At 51.5% G+C, this 22,122-nt stretch overlaps 1 protein-coding gene across 1 annotated transcript in view; it reads left to right on the top strand.

The window, feature by feature from the left end:
• The first annotated feature begins 151 nt into the window (after positions 1-151).
• WAS (WASP actin nucleation promoting factor) overlaps positions 152-22,122 on the top strand; it is a 44,728-nt gene continuing 22,757 nt past the window's right edge. Inside the window, exon 1 of the mRNA XM_075324569.1 lies at positions 152-310. Within this exon, the coding sequence (XP_075180684.1) occupies positions 197-310 (114 nt within the window). The 5' untranslated portion in view covers positions 152-196. The remainder of the gene's footprint in view (positions 311-22,122) is intronic.

The following is a 22,122-nucleotide window of genomic DNA, read 5'->3' as shown; positions in this document are numbered from 1 at the left end:
CAGCATTTCGTTGACACCCCCACAATATTTGATATGATGGGGGGTGGGGTCTTCATTGGTGGCAGAGTATAGCCACCAGCCATATATCCTGGCTGAACTCTCTGGTGGTTTCTCTGCTTCCGTTTGCTCGTATCTATTTAGTGCGGAAGTTCCCTTTTTTTAACTTCATGTTCACGACGACGAGCGGGCCCCTACAATGAGCAGAGGGTCCTCCAAAACCGGGGGCCGCGCCCAGGAGAATGCCCCCTCTGCCCTCCTTTTAGCCCAGGAGAATCAGAAGGTGTTCCAGCTTCTGGGGAGAAAGTGCATGGTGAGAAATGTGGTACTTGGGCTTGCGCATGGCTGATAAGTGTGGTACCTGGGGGGGGCACAGGGGTGAGAAATGTGGTACCTGGGCGGGCGCAGGGTGCAGGGGTGATAAGTGTGGTACCTGGGGGGGCGCAGGGTGCAGGGGTGATAAGTGTGGTACCTGGGCGGGCGCAGGGTGCAGGGGTGATAAGTGTGGTACCTGGGCGGGCGCAGGGTGCAGGGTTAATAAGTGTGGTACCTGGGCGGGCGCAGGGTGCAGGGGTGATAAGTGTGGTACCTGGGCGGGCGCAGGGTGCAGGGGTGATAAGTGTGGTACCTGGGCGGGCGCAGGGTGCAGGGGTGATAAGTATGGTACCTGGGCGGGCGCAGGGTGCAGGGTTGATAAGTGTGGTACCTGGGGGGGCGCAGGGTGCAGGGGTGATAAGTGTGGTACCTGGGCGGGCGCAGGGTGCAGGGGTGATAAGTGTGGTACCTGGGCGGGCGCAGGGTGCAGGGTTAATAAGTGTGGTACCTGGGCGGGCGCAGGGTGCAGGGGTGATAAGTGTGGTACCTGGGTGGGCGCTGAGTGCATGGTGATAAGTGTGGTACATGGGCGGGCGCAGGGTGCAGTGGTGATAAGTGTGGTACCTGGGCGGGCGCAGGGTGCAGGGGTGATAAGTGTGGTACCTGGGCGGGCGCAGGGTGAAGGGGTGATAAGTGTGGTACCTGGGCGGGCGCAGGGTGCAGGGATAATAAGTGTGGTACCTGGGCGGGTGCAGGGTTAATAAGTGTGGTACCTGGGTGGGCGCTGAGTGCATGGTGATAAGTGTGGTACCTGGGCGGGCGCAGGGGTGATAAGTGTGGTACCTGGGCAGGTGCAGGGGTGATAAGTGTGGTACCTGGGCGGGCGCAGGGTGCAGGGGTGATAAGTGTGGTACCTGGGCGGGCGCAGGGTGCAGGGGTGAGAAGTGTGGTACCTGGGCGGGCGCAGGGTGCAGGGGTGATAAGTGTGGTACCTGGGCGGGCGCAGGGTGCAGGGGTGATAAGTGTGGTACCTGGGTGGGTGCAGAGGTGCATGGTGAGAAATGTGGTACCTGGGTGGGCGCAGGGTGCAGGGTTGATAAGTGTCGTACATGGGCGGGCGCAGGGTGCAGGGGTGATAAGTGTGGTACCTGGGCGGGCGCAGACTGCAGGGTTAATAAGTGTGGTACCTGGGTGGGCGCAGGGTGCAGGGGTAATAAGTGTGGTACCTGGGTGGGCGCAGGGTGCAGGGGTAATAAGTGTGGTACCTGGGCGGGCGCAGGGTGCAGGGGTAATAAGTGTGGTACCTGGGTGGGCGCTGAGTGCATGGTGAGAAATGTGGTACCTGGGTGGGCGCAGGGTGCAGGGTTGATAAGTGTGGTACCTGGGCGGGCGCAGGGTGCAGGGTTAATAAGTGTGGTACCTGGGCGGGCGCAGGGTGCAGGGTTAATAAGTGTGGTACCTGGGCAGGCGCAGGGTGCAGGGGTGAGAAGTGTGGTACCTGGGCAGGCGCAGGGTGCAGGGGTGATAAGTGTGGTACCTGGGCGGGCGCAGGGTGCAGGGGTGATAATTGTGGTACCTGAGCGGGCGCAGGGTGCAGGGGTGATAAGTGTGGTACCTGGGCGGGCGCAGGGTGCAGGGGTGATAAGTGTGGTACCTGGGCGGGCGCAGGGTGCAGGGGTGATAAGTGTGGTACCTGGGGGGGGCGCAGGGTTGATAAGTGTGGTACCTGGGCGGGCGCAGGGTGCAGGGGTGATAAGTGTGGTACTTGGGCGGGCGGAGGGTGCAGGGGTGATAAGTGTGGTACCTGGGGGGGCGCAGGGTGCAGGGGTGATAAGTGTGGTACCTGGGGGGGCGCAGGGTGCAGGGGTGATAAGTGTGGTACCTGGGGGGGCGCAGGGTGCAGGGGTGATAAGGAAGCAGAGCGCAGGCAGCTTCTCAGATGCTAAACAAGGAAATGTAATTATTGCCGGCGGTCTCCAGGGCTCAGACATAACGCTGATCATGCCATGGCTATAGTGCGTCCCCCGCTGTTTTCACTGATGACCCCAATAAGACACAGGCAGTGAATCTGACCCCCCGGCAGAGCCTCGCCGTCCTGTACGGAGTCAATCACTTGCCTTTGAGTCAATATTGGCCCCCGGATCCCCAATGTCTGCACCTTCTCAGGGTACACATTGCACCATCCGTGGCACTTCCTTTTTCCTATAAGTCTCCGGCCGAGACATTACAAATAACAGGTCCAGGATTCCTGCATCCGCCCATCGTTACCCCAGAGATGTGAGGATTATTCACAGTCCAGGGGCACGGTCTAATTTATGCACAGAACGATGGATAAACCTGCGGAAAACGTGGCCCGAGCAAAGACGCCCGGCGTGCCACCTAATCCGGTCACACAACACCACGAGTGTCTGCCGCTGCAGACATCACCGGTAATCAACAGTTCTGCAAAATACTAATGGCCGCTGGGTTTCATTTCCTTATTATTTTAAAGGGAACCCAACAAGACGGGCTCTGCACCTCCAAACCTGGAGACAAGATCTCTGCTTGCTGTCAGCGAAGATTTGTTATAAAATGCAGAGACTATAAAAGCCCCCAAATAACTGCGTGTTCCCTCATTATACAGACCATGGCCGACCTCTCTCCAGCCCTAATAATCAGCTACAACGTATAAGTGCAAGTGAAATGTATCCGCCTGGAGTCCAGATCTGTGGCACCGCAGCCGGTCCCTCTCCCCACAATGCAATCATCTAGCAAGCCATTGTAATCTCTGTTATCAGCCATTAGGTTACCTTATCTGTTATTCTGGCTCTCCTCACTTTTACCATGAGAGGTGAATGGGGTCGGTGACGTCACGTCTACTGATATATCAGCGGGTATTGTGTCCTGTCCTATAGGGCAGAGGCAGAATATCCCTTAAGGCCCCTTTACACACTGAAACTTTCTAGCGATCCCACCAGCGATCCCAACCTGCCCGGGATTACTACAAAGTCTCTGGTGAGCTGTCAAACAGGCAGACCTGGCCAACGACGCAGCAGTGATCCGGACCTGCAGAGCGACCTAGCTAGTCATTGGGGACGTTGTAAAGCAGCTTTTTGAAAGCGAAGTCGCTAACGAAGTTGCTGTAAAGTCCCCTTTACACACTGAGACTTTGCTGCACAGCGGTAAACAAAGGACCAAAGAATGGTCCTGAACGATTTGTAGCGATCACAACTTCACAGCAGGGGCCAGGAGCTGATGTGTTTCACACACTGCAATGTCGCTGGGGAGGTCGCTGTAACGTCACAAAACCGGCGACGTTACAGCGATGTCGTTTGCAATGTTGCAGGGTGTAAAGCCACCTTTACCGGAGTGTCAAACTCAATGCCCGCGGCCCCCCACCCTCCACATCATTACACAGTGTGTCCACCCATCTCCTGTATACACCGCACCTATATACAGTGTGTCCACCCATATCCTGTATACATCGCACCTATATACAGTGTGTCCACCCATCTCCTGTATACACCGCACCTATATACAGTGTGTCCACCCATATCCTGTATACACCGCACCTATATAGTGTGTCCACCCATATCCTGTATACACCGCACCTATATACAGCGTGTCCACCCATATCCTGTATACACCTCACCTATATACAGTGTGTCCACCCATATCCTGTATACACCGCACCTATATACAGTGTGTCCACCCATATCCTTTATACACCTCACCTATATACAGTGTGTCCACCCATATCCTGTATACACCTCACCTATATACAGTGTGTCCACCCATATCCTGTATACACCACACCTATATACAGTGTGTCCACCCATCTCCTGTATACACCGCACCTATATACAGTGTGTCCACCCATATCCTGTATATACCTCACCTATATACAGTGTGTCCACCCATCTCCTGTATACACCGCACCTATATACAGTGTGTCCACCCATATCCTGTATACACCGCACCTATATACAGTGTGTCCACCCATATCCTGTATACATCGCACCTATATACAGTGCGTCCACCCATATCCTGTATACACCGCACCTATATACAGTGTGTCCACCCATATCCTGTATACACCGCACCTATATACAGTGTGTCCCCCCATATCCTGTATACACCGCACCTATATACAGTGTGTCCACCCATATCCTGTATACACCGCACCTATATACAGCGTGTCCACCCATCTCCTGTATACACCGCACCTATATACAGTGTGTCCACCCATCTCCTGTATACACCGCACCTATATACAGCGTGTCCACCCATCTCCTGTATACACCGCACCTATATACAGTGTGTCCACCCATCTCCTGTATACCCCGCACCTATATACAGTGTGTCCACCCATATCCTGTCCACCACACCTATATACAGCATGTCCACCCATATCCTGTATACACCACACCTATATACAGTGTGTCCACCCATATATACAGTATATATACAGTGTGTCCACCCATCTCCTGTATACACCGCACCTATACACAGTGTGTCCACCCATATCCTGTATACACCGCACCTATATACAGTGTGTCCACCCATATCCTGTATACACCGCACCTATATACAGTGTGTCCACCCATATCCTGTATACACCGCACCTATATACAGTGTGTCCACCCATCTCCTGTATACACCGCACCTATATACAGTGTGTCCACCCATCTCCTGTATACACCGCACCTATATACAGTGTGTCCACCCATATCCTGTATACACCGCACCTATATACAGTGTGTCCACCCATGTCCTGTATACACCGCACCTATATACAGTGTGTGCACCCATGTCCTGTATACACCGCACCTATATACAGTGTGTCCACCCATGTCCTGTATACACCGCACCTATATAGTGTGTGCACCCATATCCTGTATACACCGCACCTATATACAGTGTGTCCACCCATCTCCTGTATACACCGCACCTATATACAGTGTGTCCACCCATCTCCTGTATACACCGCACCTATATACAGTGTGTCCACCCATATCCTGTATACACCGCACGTATATACAGTGTGTCCACCCATCTCCTGTATACACCGCACCTATATACAGTGTGGCCACCCATCTCCTGTATACACCGCACCTATATACAGTGTGTCCACCCATCTCCTGTATACACCGCACCTATATACAGTGTGTCCACCCATCTCCTGTATACACCGCACCTATATACAGTGTCCACCCATCTCCTGTATACACCGCACCTATATACAGTGTCCACCCATCTCCTGTATACACCGCACCTATATACAGCGTGTCCACCCATATCCTGTATACACCGCACGTATATACAGCATGTCCACCCATCTCCTGTATACACCGCACCTATATACAGCGTGTCCACCCATCTCCTGTATACACCGCACCTATATACAGTGTGTCCACCCATATCCTGTATACACCGCACCTATATACAGTGTGTCCACCCATCTCCTGTATACACCGCACCTATATACAGTGTGTCCACCCATCTCCTGTATACACCGCACCTATATACAGTGTCCACCCATCTCCTGTATACACCGCACCTATATACAGCGTGTCCACCCATATCCTGTATACACCGCACGTATATACAGCGTGTCCACCCATCTCCTGTATACACCGCACCTATATACAGCGTGTCCACCCATCTCCTGTATACACCGCACCTATATACAGTGTGTCCACCCATATCCTGTATACACCGCACCTATATACAGTGTGTCCACCCATCTCCTGTATACACCGCACCTATATACAGTGTGTCCCCCCATATCCTGTATACACCGCACCTATATACAGTGTGTCCACCCATATCCTGTATACACCGCACCTATATACAGTGTGTCCACCCATATCCTGTATACACCGCACCTATATACAGTGTGTCCACCCATATCCTGTATACACAGCACCTATATACAGTGTGTGCACCCATATCCTGTATACACCGCACCTATATACAGTGTGTCCACCCATATCCTGTATACACCGCACCTATATACAGTGTGTCCACCCATATCCTATATACACCGCACCTATATACAGTGTGTCCACCCATATCCTATATACACCGCACCTATATACAGTGTGTCCACCCATATCCTGTATACACCACACCTATATACAGTGTGTCCACCCATATCCTGTATACACCGCACTTACATACAGTGTGTCCACCCATATCCTGTATACACAGCACCTATATACAGTGTGTGCACCCATATCCTGTATACACCGCACCTATATACAGTGTGTCCACCCATATCCTGTATACACCGCACCTATATACAGTGTGTCCACCCATGTCCTGTATACACCGCACCTATATACAGTGTGTCCACCCATGTCCTGTATACACCGCACCTATATACAGTGTGTCCACCCATGTCCTGTATACACCGCACCTATATACAGTGTGTCCCCCATATCCTGTATACACCGCACCTATATACAGTGTGTCCACCCATGTCCTGTATACACCGCACCTATATACAGTGTGTCCCCCATATCCTGTATACACCGCACCTATATACAGTGTGTCCACCCATATCCTGTATACACCGCACCTATATACAGTGTCCACCCATCTCCTGTATACACCGCACCTATATACAGTGTGTCCACCCATATCCTGTATACACCGCACCTATATACAGTGTGTCCACCCATATCCTGTATACACTGCACCTATATACAGTGTGTCCACCCATATCCTGTATACACCACACCTATATACAGTGTGTCCACCCATATCCTGTATACACCGTACCTATATACAGTGTGTCCACCCATATCCTGTATACACCGCACCTATATACAGTGTGTCCACCCATATCCTGTCCACCACACCTATATAGTGTGTCCACCCATATCCTGTATACACCGCACCTCTATACAGCGTGTCCACCCGTATCCTGTATACACCGCACCTATATACAGTGTGTCCACCCATATCCTGTATACACCACACCTATATACAGTGTGTCCACCCATATATACAGTATATATACAGTGTGTCCACCCATCTCCTGTATACACCGCACCTATACACAGTGTGTCCACCCATCTCCTGTATACACCGCACCTATACACAGTGTGTCCACCCATCTCCTGTATACACCGCACCTATATACAGTGTGTCCACCCATCTCCTGTATACACCGCACCTATATACAGTGTGTCCACCCATCTCCTGTATACACCGCACCTATATACAGTGTGTCCACCCATATCCTGTATACACCGCACCTATATACAGTGTCCACCCATCTCCTGTATACACCGCACCTATATACAGTGTGTCCACCCATATCCTGTATACACCGCACCTATATACAGTGTGTCCACCCATATCCTGTATACACCGCACCTATATACAGTGTGTCCACCCATGTCCTGTATACACCGCACCTATATACAGTGTGTGCACCCATGTCCTGTATACACCGCACCTATATACAGTGTGTCCACCCATGTCCTGTATACACCGCACCTATATACAGTGTGTGCACCCATATCCTGTATACACCGCACCTATATAGTGTGTCCACCCATCTCCCGTATACACCGCACCTATATACAGTGTGTCCATCCATCTCCTGTATACACCGCACCTATATACAGTGTGTCCACCCATCTCCTGTATACACCGCACCTATATACAGTGTGTCCACCCATATCCTGTATACACTGCACCTATATACAGTGTGTCCACCCATCTCCTGTATACACCGCACATGTATACAGTGCGTCCACCCGCCTCCTGTATACACCGCACCTATATACAGTGTGTCCACCCATATCCTGTATACACCGCACCTATATACAGTGTGTCCACCCATCTCCTGTATACACCGCACCTATATACAGTGTGTCCACCCATCTCCTGTATACACCGCACCTATATACAGTGTGTCCACCCATCTCCTGTCCACCGCTATTAACTTGAGAACGGAGGCAGCTATAGGAATAGAAGTGGTGTCTAGGTATAGTAAAGTAGCCATGCGCTACGCAATGAAACCACCTATAGCGCCATCTGGTGGAAAACAACGGAGTTAGCATTTTTATCTCGAAAACGGAACGAGATAGAGAAAAAAAGTGAATTACAAAGTTTTGGGCATCATCAATTCAATAGGAATCCACACCTTGCATACAGAAATGCTATGATTAGAAGGTGTAAACCTCACAAGGCTGCGGACGTGAAGCGATACCTCATGGAGACCTTCCTACAAGTCATTGGGTATGGTGGCTGTGTGGAGTGGCCTCCGCTCACCTGACCTGACCCCATTGGACTTCTTTCTGTGAGGTCACATCAAACAGCAGGTGTATGCGACCCCTCCCCCAACATTGCAGGACCTACCACCACGTATCACAGATGCTTGTGCAGACGTGTCACCTACCATATTGCACAACGTGCAGCAAGATACAGTATGCTGTGCAGAGGCCAGATGTGCATTGCAGCAAGATACAGTATGCTGTGCAGAGGCCAGATGTGCATTGCAGCAAGATACAGTATGCTGTGCAGAGGCCAGATGTGCATTGCAGCAAGATACAGTATGCTGTGCAGAGGCCAGATGTGCATTGCAGCAAGATACAGTATGCTGTGCAGAGGCCAGATGTGCATTGCAGCAAGATACAGTATGCTGTGCAGAGGCCAGATGTGCATTGCAGCCAGATACAGTATGCTGTGCAGAGTCCAGATGTGCAGTGCAGCAAGATACAGTATGCTGTGCAGAGGCCAGATGTGCATTGCAGCAGGATACAGTATGCTGTGCAGAGGCCAGATGTGCATTGGAGGAAGATACAGTATGCTGTGCAGAGTCCAGATGTGCAGTGCAGCAAGATACAGTATGCTGTGCAGAGGCCAGATGTGCATTGCAGCAGGATACAGTATGCTGTGCAGAGGCCAGATGTGCATTGGAGGAAGATACAGTATGCTGTGCAGAGGCCAGATGTCCATTGCAGCCAGATACAGTATGCTGTGCAGAGGCCAGATGTGCATTGCAGCCAGATACAGTATGCTGTGCAGAGGCCAGATGTGCAGTGCAGCAAGATACAGTATGCTGTGCAGAGGCCAGATGTGCATTGCAGCAAGATACAGTATGCTGTGCAGAGTCCAGATGTGCATTGCAGCAAGATACAGTATGCTGTGCAGAGTCCAGATGTGCATTGCAGCAAGATACAGTATGCTGTGCAGAGGCCAGATGTGCATTGCAGCAGGATACAGTATGCTGTGCAGAGGCCAGATGTGCATTGCAGCAAGATACAGTATGCTGTGCAGAGGCCAGATGTGCATTGCAGCCAGATACAGTATGCTGTGCAGAGGCCAGATGTGCAGTGCAGCAAGATACAGTATGCTGTGCAGAGGCCAGATGTGCATTGCAGCAAGATACAGTATGCTGTGCAGAGTCCAGATGTGCATTGCAGCAAGATACAGTATGCTGTGCAGAGTCCAGATGTGCATTGCAGCAAGATACAGTATGCTGTGCAGAGGCCAGATGTGCATTGCAGCAGGATACAGTATGCTGTGCAGAGGCCAGATGTGCATTGCAGCAAGATACAGTATGCTGTGCAGAGGCAAGATGTGCATTGCAGCAAGATACAGTATGCTGTGCAGAGTCCAGATGTGCATTGCAGCAAGATACAGTATGCTGTGCAGAGGCCAGATGTGCATTGCAGCAAGATACAGTATGCTGTGCAGAGGCCAGATGTGCATTGCAGCAGGATACAGTATGCTGTGCAGAGGCCAGATGTGCATTGCAGCAAGATACAGTATGCTGTGCAGAGGCCAGATGTGCATTGCAGCAAGATACAGTATGCTGTGCAGAGGCCAGATGTGCATTGCAGCAAGATACAGTATGCTGTGCAGAGGCCAGATGTGCATTGCAGCAAGATACAGTATGCTGTGCAGAGGCCAGATGTGCATTGCAGCAAGATACAGTATGCTGTGCAGAGGCCAGATGTGCATTGCAGCTGACGGGGGCCACTAATGAGCGCCATATGCGTGACCAGCATTCAATGTTTTGGGGGGGTCATGGGTTTCATATCATAGCATTTCTGTATGCAAGGTGTGGATTCGTATTGAATTGATGATGCCTACAACTTTGAAATTCACTTTTTTTCTCTATCTCGTTCCGTTTTCGAGATAAAAATGATAACTCCGGTGTTTTCCACCAGGTGGCGCTATAGGTGGTTTCATTGCGCAGCGCATGGACACTTTACTATACCTAGACACCACTTCTATGCCTATAGCTGCCGCTGTTCTCAAGGTAATGGTGATGGACAGGATATGGGTGGACACACTGTATATAGGTGCGGTGTATACAGGAGATGGGGGGACACACTGTATATAGGTGCGGTGTATACAGGATATGGGTGGACACACTGTATATAGGTGCGGTGTATACAGGAGATGGGTGGACACACTGTATATAGGTGCGGTGTATACAGGAGATGGGTGGACACACTGTATATAGGTGCAGTGTATACAGGAGATGGGTGGACACACTGTATATAGGTGCAGTGTATACAGGAGATGGGTGGACACACTGTATATAGGTGCGGTGTATACAGGATATGGGTTGACGCACTGTATTTAGGTGCGGTGTATACAGAATATGGGTGGACACACTGCATATAGCTGCGGTGTATACAGGATATAGGTGGACACACTGTATATAGCTGCGGTGTATACAGAATATGGGTGGACACACTGTATATAGGTGTGGTGTATACAGGATATGGGTGGACACACTGTATATAGGTGCAGTGTATACAGGATATGGGTGGACACACTGTATATAGGTGCGGTGTATACAGGATATGGGGGGACACACTGTATATAGGTGCAGTGTATACAGGATATGGGTGGACACACTGTATATAGGTGCAGTGTATACAGGATATGGGTGGACACACTGTATATAGGTGCAGTGTATACAGGAGATGGGTGGACACACTGTATATAGGTGCGGTGTATACAGGAGATGGGTGGACACACTGTATATTGGGGCGGTGTATACAGGATATGGGTGGACACACTGTATATAGGTGCGGTGTATACAGGAGATGGGTGGACACACTGTATATAGGTGCGGTGTATACAGGATATGGGTGGACACGCTGTATATAGGTGCGGTGTATACAGGATATGGGTGGACACACTGTATATAGGTGCGGTGTATACAGGATATGGGTGGACACACTGTATATAGGTGCGGTGTATACAGGATATGGGTGGACACGCTGTATATAGGTGCGGTGTATACAGGAGATGGGTGGACACACTGTATATAGGTGCGGTGTATACAGGAGATGGGTGGACACACTGTATATAGGTGCGGTGTATACAGGATATGGGTGGACACACTGTATATAGGTGCGGTGTATACAGGATATGGGTGGACACACTGTATATAGGTGCGGTGTATACAGGATATGGGTGGACACACTGTATATAGGTGCGGTGAATACAGGATATGGGTGGACACACTGTATATAGGTACGGTGTATACAGGATATGGGTGGACACACTGTATATAGGTGCGGTGTATACAGGATATGGGTGGACACACTGTATATAGGTTCGGTGTATACAGGAGATGGGTGCACACACTGTATATAGGTGCGGTGTATACAGGATATGGGTGGACACACTGTATATAGCTGCGGTGTATACAGAATATGGGTGGACACACTGTATATAGCTGCGGTGTATACAAGATATGGGTGGACACACTGTATATAGCTGCGGTGTATACAGGAGATGGGTGGACACACTGTATGTGGCCTGCGAGCTGGGGTGCCAGTAAACCCCGGATGCTTTTCTCCGCCGTCCATAGCTCCCAGTGGAAAAGAAGGGAATTTTGTTACTTACCGTAAATTCCTTTTCTTCTAGCTCTTATTGGGAGACCCAGACGATTGGGGTATAGCTACTGCCCTCCGGAGGCCACACAAAGCACTACCCTAAAAAGTGCAAGGCCCCTCCCCTTCTGGCTATACCCCCCCGTGGTATCACGGGTTCTCCAGTTTTAGTGCCAAAGCAAGAAGGAGGAAGCCAATAACTGGTTTAAACAAATTAACTCCGAATAACGTCGGAGAACTGAAAAACCGTTCAACATGAACAACATGTGTACCCGCAAACAACAAAAAAATCCCGAAGGACAACAGGGCGGGTGCTGGGTCTCCCAATAAGAGCTAGAAGAAAAGGAATTTACGGTAAGTAACAAAATTCCCTTCTTCTTCAGCGCTCTATTGGGAGACCCAGACGATTGGGACGTCCAAAAGCTGTCCCTGGGTGGGTAAAGAAATACCTCATGTTAGAGCTGCAAAACAGCCCTCCCCTACGGGGATGTCACTGCCGCCTGCAGGACTCTTCTACCTAAGCTGGCATCCGCCGAAGCATAGGTATGCACCTGATAATGTTTGGTGAAAGTGTGCAGACTCGACCAGGTAGCTGCCTGGCACACCTGTTGAGCCGAAGCCTGGTGTCGCAAAGCCCAGGACGCACCCACAGCTCTGGTTGAGTGGGCTTTCAGCCCTGAAGGAACCGGAAGCCCAGCAGAACGGTAGGCTTCCAGAATTGGTTCTTTGATCCATCGAGCCAGGGTGGCTTTAGAAGCCTGCGACCCCTTGCGCTGGCCAGCGACAAGGACAAAAAGTGCATCGGAACGGTGGATAGGCGCCGTGCGAGAAATATAGATTCTGAGTGCTCTCACCAGATCTAGCAAACGTAAGTCTTTCTCATACCGGTGAACCGGCTGAGGACAAAAGGAAGGCAAGGATATATCCTGATTAAGATGAAACGAGGATACGACCTTAGGGAGAAACTCCGGAATGGGGCGCAGCACTACCTTGTCCTGGTGGAACACCAGGAAGGGAGCCTTGGATGACAGAGCTGCCAGCTCAGACACACGCCGAAGCGATGTGATCGCAACGAGAAACGCCACTTTCTGTGACAGGCGAGAAAAGGAAACGTCCTTTAGAGGCTCGAAGGGCGGCTTTTGCAGAGCAACTAGTACTCTGTTCAGATCCCATGGATCTAACGGCCGCTTGTACGGGGGCACAATATGACAGACCCCCTGTAGGAACGTGCGCACCTTAGGAAGACGTGCTAGACGCTTCTGAAAAAAACACAGATAGTGCCGAGACTTGCCCTTTAAGGGAGCTGAGCGACAAGCCCTTTTCCAACCCCGATTGCAGGAAGGAAAGAAAGGTAGGCAATGCAAATGGCCAAGGGGATACTCTCTGTGCAGAGCACCAGGATAAGAAAATCTTCCACGTTCTGTGGTAGATCTTAGCAGACGTTGACTTCCTAGCTTGTCTCATTGTGGCTACGACTCCTTGAGATAATCCTGCGGACGCTAGGATCCAGGACTCAATGGCCACACAGTCAGGTTCAGGGCCGCAGAATTCTGATGGAAAAACGGCCCTTGGGACAGTAAGTCTGGTCGGTCTGGCAGTGACCACGGTCGACCGACCGTGAGATGCCACAGATCCGGATACCACGATCTCCTCGGCCAGTCTGGGGCGACGAGTATGACGCGGCTGCAATCGGATCTGATCTTGCGTAACACTCTGGGCAAGAGTGCCAGAGGTGGGAAGACGTATGGGAGCCGGAACTGCGACCAATCTTGAACTAATGCGTCTGCCGCCAGAGCTCTTTGATCGCGCGACCTCGCCATGAATGCCGGGACCTTGTTGTTGTGCCGGGACGCCATTAGGTCGACGTCCGGCACTCCCCATCGGCGACAGATTTCCTGAAACACGTCCGGGTGAAGGGACCACTCCCCTGCGTCCATGCCCTGGCGACTGAGGAAGTCTGCTTCCCAATTTTCTACGCCTGGGATGTGAACCGCGGATATGGTGGATGCTGTGTCCTCCACCCACATTAGAATGCGCCGGACTTCTTGGAATGCTTGCCGACTGCGCGTCCCTCCTTGGTGGTTGATGTATGCCACCGCTGTGGAGTTGTCCGACTGGATTCGGATCTGCTTTCCTTCCAGCCACTGTTGGAAGGCCAGTAGGGCAAGATACACTGCCCTGATTTCCAGAACATTGATCTGAAGGGTGGACTCCTGCGGAGTCCACGTCCCCTGGGCCCTGTGGTGGAGAAACACTGCTCCCCACCCTGACAGACTCGCATCTGTCGTGACCACTGCCCAGGATGGGGGCAGGAAGGATCTTCCCTGAGACAATGAGGTGGGAAGGAGCCACCATTGTAGAGAGTCCTTGGCCGTCTGGGAAAGAGAGACTTTCCTGTCCAGGGACGTTGACTTCCCGTCCCATTGGCGGAGAATGTCCCATTGAAGTGGGCGCAGATGAAACTGCGCAAAGGGAACTGCTTCCATGGCTGCCACCATCTTCCCGAGGAAGTGCATGAGGCGCCGTAAGGGGTGCGACTGGCCTTGAAGGAGGGATTGCACCCCTGTCTGTAGGGACCGCTGCTTGTTCAGCGGAAGCTTCACTCTCGCTGCTCGAGTATGAAACTCCATGCCAAGATACGTTAGCGACTGTGACGGTGACAGATTCGACTTTGGAAAGTTGATGATCCATCCGAACGTCTGTAGAGTCTCCAGCGTAGCATGTAGACTGAGTTGGCATGCCTCTTGAGAGGGTGCCTTGACAAGTAGATCGTCTAGGTAAGGGATCACCGAGTGTCCCTGAGAGTGCAAGACTGCTACCACCGCCGCCATGACCTTGGTGAAGACCCGGGGGGCTGTCGCCAGACCGAATGGCAGAGCTACGAACTGAAGATGGTCGTTTCCTATCACAAAACGTAGAAAACGTTGATGTTCTGTAGCAATTGGCACGTGGAGATAAGCATCTTTGATGTCTATTGAGGCAAGGAAGTCTCCTTGAGACATTGAGGCAACGACAGAGCGGAGGGTTTCCATCCGGAACCGTCTGGCGTGCACATGTTTGTTGAGCAGCTTTAGATCCAGAACAGGACGGAACGAGCCGTCCTTTTTTGGAACCACAAAGAGATTGGAGTAAAACCCTCGCCCTTGTTCCTGAGGCGGTACAGGAACCACTACTCCTTCCGCTCTTAGGGAGTCCACCGCCTGCAGCAGGGCATCTGCTCGGTCTGGATGTGGGGAGGTTCTGAAGAACCGAGCTGGAGGACGAGAACTGAACTCGATTCTGTACCCGCGAGACAAAATGTTTGTCACCCACCGGTCTTTGACCTGTGACATCCAAATGTCGGAAAAGCGGGAGAGCCTGCCCCCAACCGGAGATGCGGAGGGGGGGGGCTGGAAGTCATGAGGTAGCCGCTTTGGAAGCGGTTCCTCCATTTGCTTTCTTGGGGCGTGCGTGAGCCCGCCAGGAATCTGAGACTCTTTGCGTCCTCTGAGTCCCTTTGGACGAGGAGAATTGTGTCTTGCCCGAACCTCGAAAGGACTGAAACCTCTGCTGCCATTTTTTCTGCTGAGGTTTGCTTGATCTGGGCTGGGGTAAGGAAGAGTCTTTACCCTTGGACTGTTTAATGATGTCAGCCAATGGCTCGCCAAACAGTCTATCTCTAGATAAAGGCAAGCTGGTTAAACATTTTTTGGAACCAGCATCTGCTTTCCAGTCCTTTAACCACAAGGCTCTGCGCAAAACTACCGAATTGGCGGACGCCATTGAGGTGCGACTGGTAGATTCTAGGACCGCATTGATAGCGTAAGACGCAAACGCAGACATCTGCGAGGTAAGGGACGCCACTTGCGGCGCCGCTGGATGTATGATAGCATCCACTTTTGCTAAACCAGCTGAAATAGCTTGGAGTGCCCATACGGCTGCGAATGCTGGAGCAAACGACGCGCCGATAGCTTCATAGACAGATTTTAACCAAAGGTCCATCTGTCTGTCATTGGCATCCTTAAGTGAAGCGCCATCCTCCACTGCAACTATGGATCTAGCTGCAAGTTTGGAAATCGGGGGGTCTACTTTTGGACACTGGGTCCAGCGCTTGACCACATCAGGGGGGAAAGGAAAACGTGTATCCTTAGAACGTTTAGAGAAACGCCTTTCTGGATGAGCGTCGTGTTTCTGGATTGATTCTCTGAAGTCAGAGTGATCCAAGAAAGCACTTAATTTACGCTTGGGATATAGGAAATGGAACTTCTCCTGCTGTGCAGCTGCCTCCTCTGCAGAAGGAGCTGGGGGAGAAATATCCAACAGTCTATTGATGGCTGAGATAAGATCGTTTACCATGGCGTCCCCATCCGGGGCATCCAGATTGAGAGGGGCCTCAGGATTAGAATCCTGGTCACTCTCTTCAGACGCATCACAGGGCGACTGATTGCGCTGAGACCCTGAGCAGTGTGATGACGTTGAGGGTCTTTCCCAGCGAGCTCGCTTAGGGTGGCTGGGGCTATCATCTGAGTCATAATACTCAGCCTGTGAAGCCGGGGACCCCCTTGCAGTCTGGATTAATTCCAACTGAGGGGGATTAGAGGACAGAGACCTCGCCGTGTCCATAGACTGAGCCCCAGTCATGGATTGCAAAGTTTCAAGGATTTTTGCCATAGTCACAGACATTCCATCAGCAAAAACTGCAAAGTCTGTCCCTGACACCGGGGCAGGACTTACAAGCGTCTCAGCCTTGGTCACTACCCCTCCGGACTCCGGCTGGCGAAGCAGCACCGGATCTGAGCATTGCACACAATGGGGGTCTTTGGAACCTGCTGGTAGAGCAGCCCCACATGCAGCACACGCAGTGTACACAGCCCTAGCCTTGGCAGCCTTGCGTTTTGTGGATGACATGTTGCTGCCTCCTCAGAGCGATCTGGGGTATCCAGCCAGGAAGCGACCTCACAGTGCAAGAAATAACTAAATATATATATCTGGTGACACAGTACACCAATACACACTGAGGCACTAGAGGGGCCAGCTGAAATGCCGCTTACCGCCCGCTTAAGAGCGGGTGTGTGGTCTCCAAAAGCCCCCTAGTCCAGGTCTCCCAGAGCCTTGCGTCCTTCCTCCAGCCAGACTGCATGTAATGGCTGCCGGCGTCCTGGGAGAGGAGGGGGGGCGGGCCCTGGGCGTTCCTGGCTAAGAGCGGGAAGCCTGCTTCCCTCTGTGCCTAGTGAGAGGGCTGGAGCATGTAAATCAGGCTCCAGCCCTCGTCGCTGCTGCGAAACAGCGTCTCTCCCCTACCCTGATTGACAGGGTGGGGGCGGGAACGAAGCGGAGCTAGGCCGCAAAAAGCCGGGGACTAAAGTTATAAACGCCGCCGCCGTAAAAGCGCGGTCGGCGTGTCCCCGGCGCACCACAAGTCACAGCAGCGCCGCCCGGTCCAGTGGGGGTCGGCGCTGCGTTCCCACAACACAAAGTCCCCCAGTAAACTGTAGGAACACTAACTCCAACGTTACGGTCCCCGGCGCACTACAACACCCAGCCAGCCCGGAGTGTGCCTGTGCCTGCCGGGGACACAGAGTACCTGTATGATGCAGGGCCATGTCCCTGATTGTACTCCTGCTCCATATCCATCAGGTGCTATGGGTCTGTGGATGGAGCCCGGCGTCAGAGCTTAGAGGCCGGCTGGATCCCACTTCCACAGAGCCCTACAAGGGGATGTGGAAGGAAAACAGCATGTGGGGCTCCAGCCCCTGTACCAGCAATAGGTACCTCAACCTTACAACACCATCCACGGGTGAGAAGGGAGCATGCTGGGGGCCCTATATGGGCCCTCTTTTCTTCCATCCGACATAGCAGCTACTGCTGACTAAAATCTGTGGAGCTATGCGTGGATGTCTGACCTCCTTCGCACAAAGCTTGAAAACTGGAGAACCCGTGATACCACGGGGGGGTATAGCCAGAAGGGGAGGGGCCTTGCACTTTTTAGTGTAGTGCTTTGTGTGGCCTCCGGAGGGCAGTAGCTATACCCCAATCGTCTGGGTCTCCCAATAGAGCGCTGAAGAAAGAACTGTGCATGATTAATTTTTACAATTTTCCGCCAGTTTGTACTAAGCATGCGCTAAAGAGGCTGCAGAGTACAGGACAAGTGGCAGGTGATAGAGTGTATGGGCTCCTGGTAGGTGTGACCCTTTTTTCCATCATGTGCTGTCGGCGTCACTCCCAGTCCAGAGAGTACAGCGCCATCTAATGGAGAGATGTGACCCGTGCTCCCCATCTTCAGCCCTTGCTCCCTGCATCAATGAGAAACTACAACTGAAAAAGGGCAAAGGTGGTGGGATTTGGGTGTGGGGGGGGGGGGTATGTTTGTGATCATGAAAAATCCCATTAATCAAGAAAAAACAAAACCACAAGAGTAGTTGGAAACTAAGCTGACCGCAATCCCCTATCTATCGGACAACACTAGAAGTAGCAGTGGGATGTTCCTAACACACCTAGACACCTCGTCACTGCCGGAGAAACTTACTACACCTCAAAGATAGAAATGAGGAATCCTAACTTGCCTCAGCGCAGTCCCCAAAAGAATAGCAAGCCCCCGACATGTAAACGACGGTGATGTAAGAAAACACAATACCCAGATAGAAAATATAGATCAGCAAAGGTGAGGCCCGACTTACTAGATACACCAGAAAAGGACAGATAACTGATTGCAGCCAGCAGAAAACCCTGCAAAATATACCAAACTCCTGATAGGAAAAAAGATCTGAGACCACACGGTCTCTCCCCTACTATATCAGGTACTCTTGTGCCAGACACTTTAAACAGAACTGCAGATATAACGGGAAGAAACAAAATCACAGAACAAACAATATTCTAAAGAGCAAACACTCCAAACATGAACAGGGAGTAAGCTCACTTTCCTGCTGGAGGAACTGTGCAGCTCACAAGAGCAGAGATACAGATCCTCACATACAAGAAACCAAACACAGAACCAAATGGAATAAGCAGAAACACTCTTAAGTGCAAATCCAGCAATTAAGCACAAAAACAGAAAAACGTATCTGGAGTAGATTCAGGCACCAAATAAATGGGAGAAACAGAAGGGAAACCTCTCAGCCATCTTCAGAAGCAGGCAGGAAACACTGTCACCGGCGGCTGCCAGGCAGAAACTGCTCTCCTAAATAGACTAGACTAATCTGCAATAGGATTTCCTGGATTACCAATTAATTCCATCACCTGTTTGAATGACAGATTCAAACTCAGCTTCATTACCATTCCTGGCCACCGGAGGGAGCTCCACACCAGTACCCACTCGGATGACATTCACAACAGGTGTCTATAATGCCAGGGGGGTGAATGTGATGGGGTGATTTAATGCTGGGGAAATGCCTGTGGTGGGATTCTAAGAGTCTATAATGCTGTGGAGAAACCGGTGGTGGCATTTTGGGGGGGTATACAATGCTGGCCGGACTCCTGTGGTGGGATTTTGGGGCTGAGGGATACAATGATAGGGGATGGTTGTGATGGGATTTGGAGGGCCTATAATGCTTTGTAGTATAGCCTATGCTGGGATATGGACTGTGTGCAATGCTGGGGGGGGAGGGGGAGATTGTGGTGCGACAACCCAGGGACAGCTCTCGTATAGCCCTACTACCCAGGGACAGCTCTCTTATAGCCCCTACGCACCCAGGGACAGCTTTCCTATAGCCCTACTAGCCAGGGACAGCTCTCGTATAGCCCTGCTACCCAGGGACAGCTCTCATATAGCCCTACTAGCCAGGGACAGCTCTCGTACAGCCCTACTACCCAGGGAGAGCTCTCGTACAGCCCTACTACCCAGGGCTGTGGAGTCGGTAAGCCAAACCTTCGACTCCGACTCAGACTCCTCAAATTCTCTTGCACCGACTCCGACTCCGGCTCCGACGCCGACTCCGACTCCGACTCCTACATATATTGCTTATAGTTAGGTGAAAAATTTATTGTAGTACATGAATATGTGTATGTGAACATCAGACATTTAATAATTTTTATGATACAATAATCAAGATATTTGGATAGAACATAAAATATATTTATTGGAATACAACTTTAGAACACAAAAAACTGTAATAAATTGTAAATATGTAATACACTATGTAATATACAGTAGATTACATATATATCTTGTGTGTGTGTATATACACTGTATATATATATATATATTATATATATTACATATTTACAATTTATTAGTTTTTTGTGTTCTAAAGTTGTATTCCAATAAATATTTTATGTTCTATCCAAATATCTTGATTATTGTATCATAAAAACAATTAAATGTCTGATGTTCACATTGTACTACAATAAATTTTTCACTTAAATATAAGCATTATACTAAATGTTGTTATTTAGTAAAATATTCAGCACATTCTGCATTGCACTCCTGTCCCCAATTTATTATATATTTTAGGAGTCGGAGTCGGTGCATTTTATACCGACTCCGACTCCACCAAAATGAGCTCCGACTCCGACTCTGACTCCACGACTCCGACTCCACAGCCCTGCTACTACCCAGGGACGGCTCTCGTACACCCCTACTACCCAGGGACGGCTCTCGTACACCCCTACTACCCAGGGACGGCTCTCGTACACCCCTACTACCCAGGGACGGCTCTCGTCTACCCCTACTACCCAGGGACGGCTCTCGTACAGCCCTACTACCCAGGGACGGCTCTCGTACACCCCTACTACCCAGGGACGGCTCTCGTACACCCCTACTACCCAGGGACGGCTCTCGTCTACCCCTACTACCCAGGGACGGCTCTCGTACACCCCTACTACCCAGGGACAGCTCTCGTACAGCCCTACTACCCAGGGACAGCTCTCGTATAGCCATACTACCCAGGGACAGCTCTCGTACAGCCCTACTACCCAGGGACAGCTCTCGTATAGCCCTACTACCCAGGGACAGCTCTCGTACAGCCCTACTACCCAGGGACAGCTCTCGAATAGCCCTACTACCCAGGGATAGCTCTCGTATAGCCCTACTACCCAGGGACAGCTCTCCTATTGCCCTACTACCAAGGGACAGCTCTCGTACAGCCCTACTACCCAGGGACAGCTCTCGTACAGCCCTACTACCCAGGGACAGCTCTCGTACACCCCTACTACCCAGGGACAGCTCTCGTACACCCCTACTACCCAGGGACAGCTCTCATATAGCCCTACTACCCAGGGACAGCTCTCATATAGCCCTACTACCCAGGGACGGCTCTCGTACAGCCCTACTACCCAGGGACAGCTCTCGTCTACCCCTACTACCCAGGGACGGCTCTCGTCTACCCCTACTACCCAGGGACGGCTCTCGTACACCCCTACTACCCAGGGACAGCTCTCGTACAGCCCTACTACCCAGGGACAGCTCTCGTATAGCCATACTACCCAGGGACAGCTCTCGTACAGCCCTACTACCCAGGGACAGCTCTCGTATAGCCCTACTACCCAGGGACAGCTCTCGTACAGCCCTACTACCCAGGGACAGCTCTCGAATAGCCCTACTACCCAGGGATAGCTCTCGTATAGCCCTACTACCCAGGGACAGCTCTCCTATTGCCCTACTACCAAGGGACAGCTCTCGTACAGCCCTACTACCCAGGGACAGCTCTCGTACAGCCCTACTACCCAGGGACAGCTCTCGTACACCCCTACTACCCAGGGACAGCTCTCGTACACCCCTACTACCCAGGGACAGCTCTCATATAGCCCTACTACCCAGGGACAGCTCTCATATAGCCCTACTACCCAGGGACGGCTCTCGTACAGCCCTACTACCCAGGGACAGCTCTCGTCTACCCCTACTACCCAGGGACGGCTCTCGTCTACCCCTACTACCCAGGGACAGCTCTCGTACAGCCCTACTACCCAGGGACGGCTCTCGTACAGCCCTACTACCCAGGGACAGCTCTCGTACAGCCCTACTACCCAGGGACAGCTC

Source organism: Anomaloglossus baeobatrachus, chromosome 9, assembly GCF_048569485.1.
Source record: "Anomaloglossus baeobatrachus isolate aAnoBae1 chromosome 9, aAnoBae1.hap1, whole genome shotgun sequence".
NCBI classification, from domain to species: domain Eukaryota; kingdom Metazoa; phylum Chordata; class Amphibia; order Anura; family Aromobatidae; genus Anomaloglossus; species Anomaloglossus baeobatrachus.
This window is presented reverse-complemented; position numbering and strand designations above follow the sequence as displayed.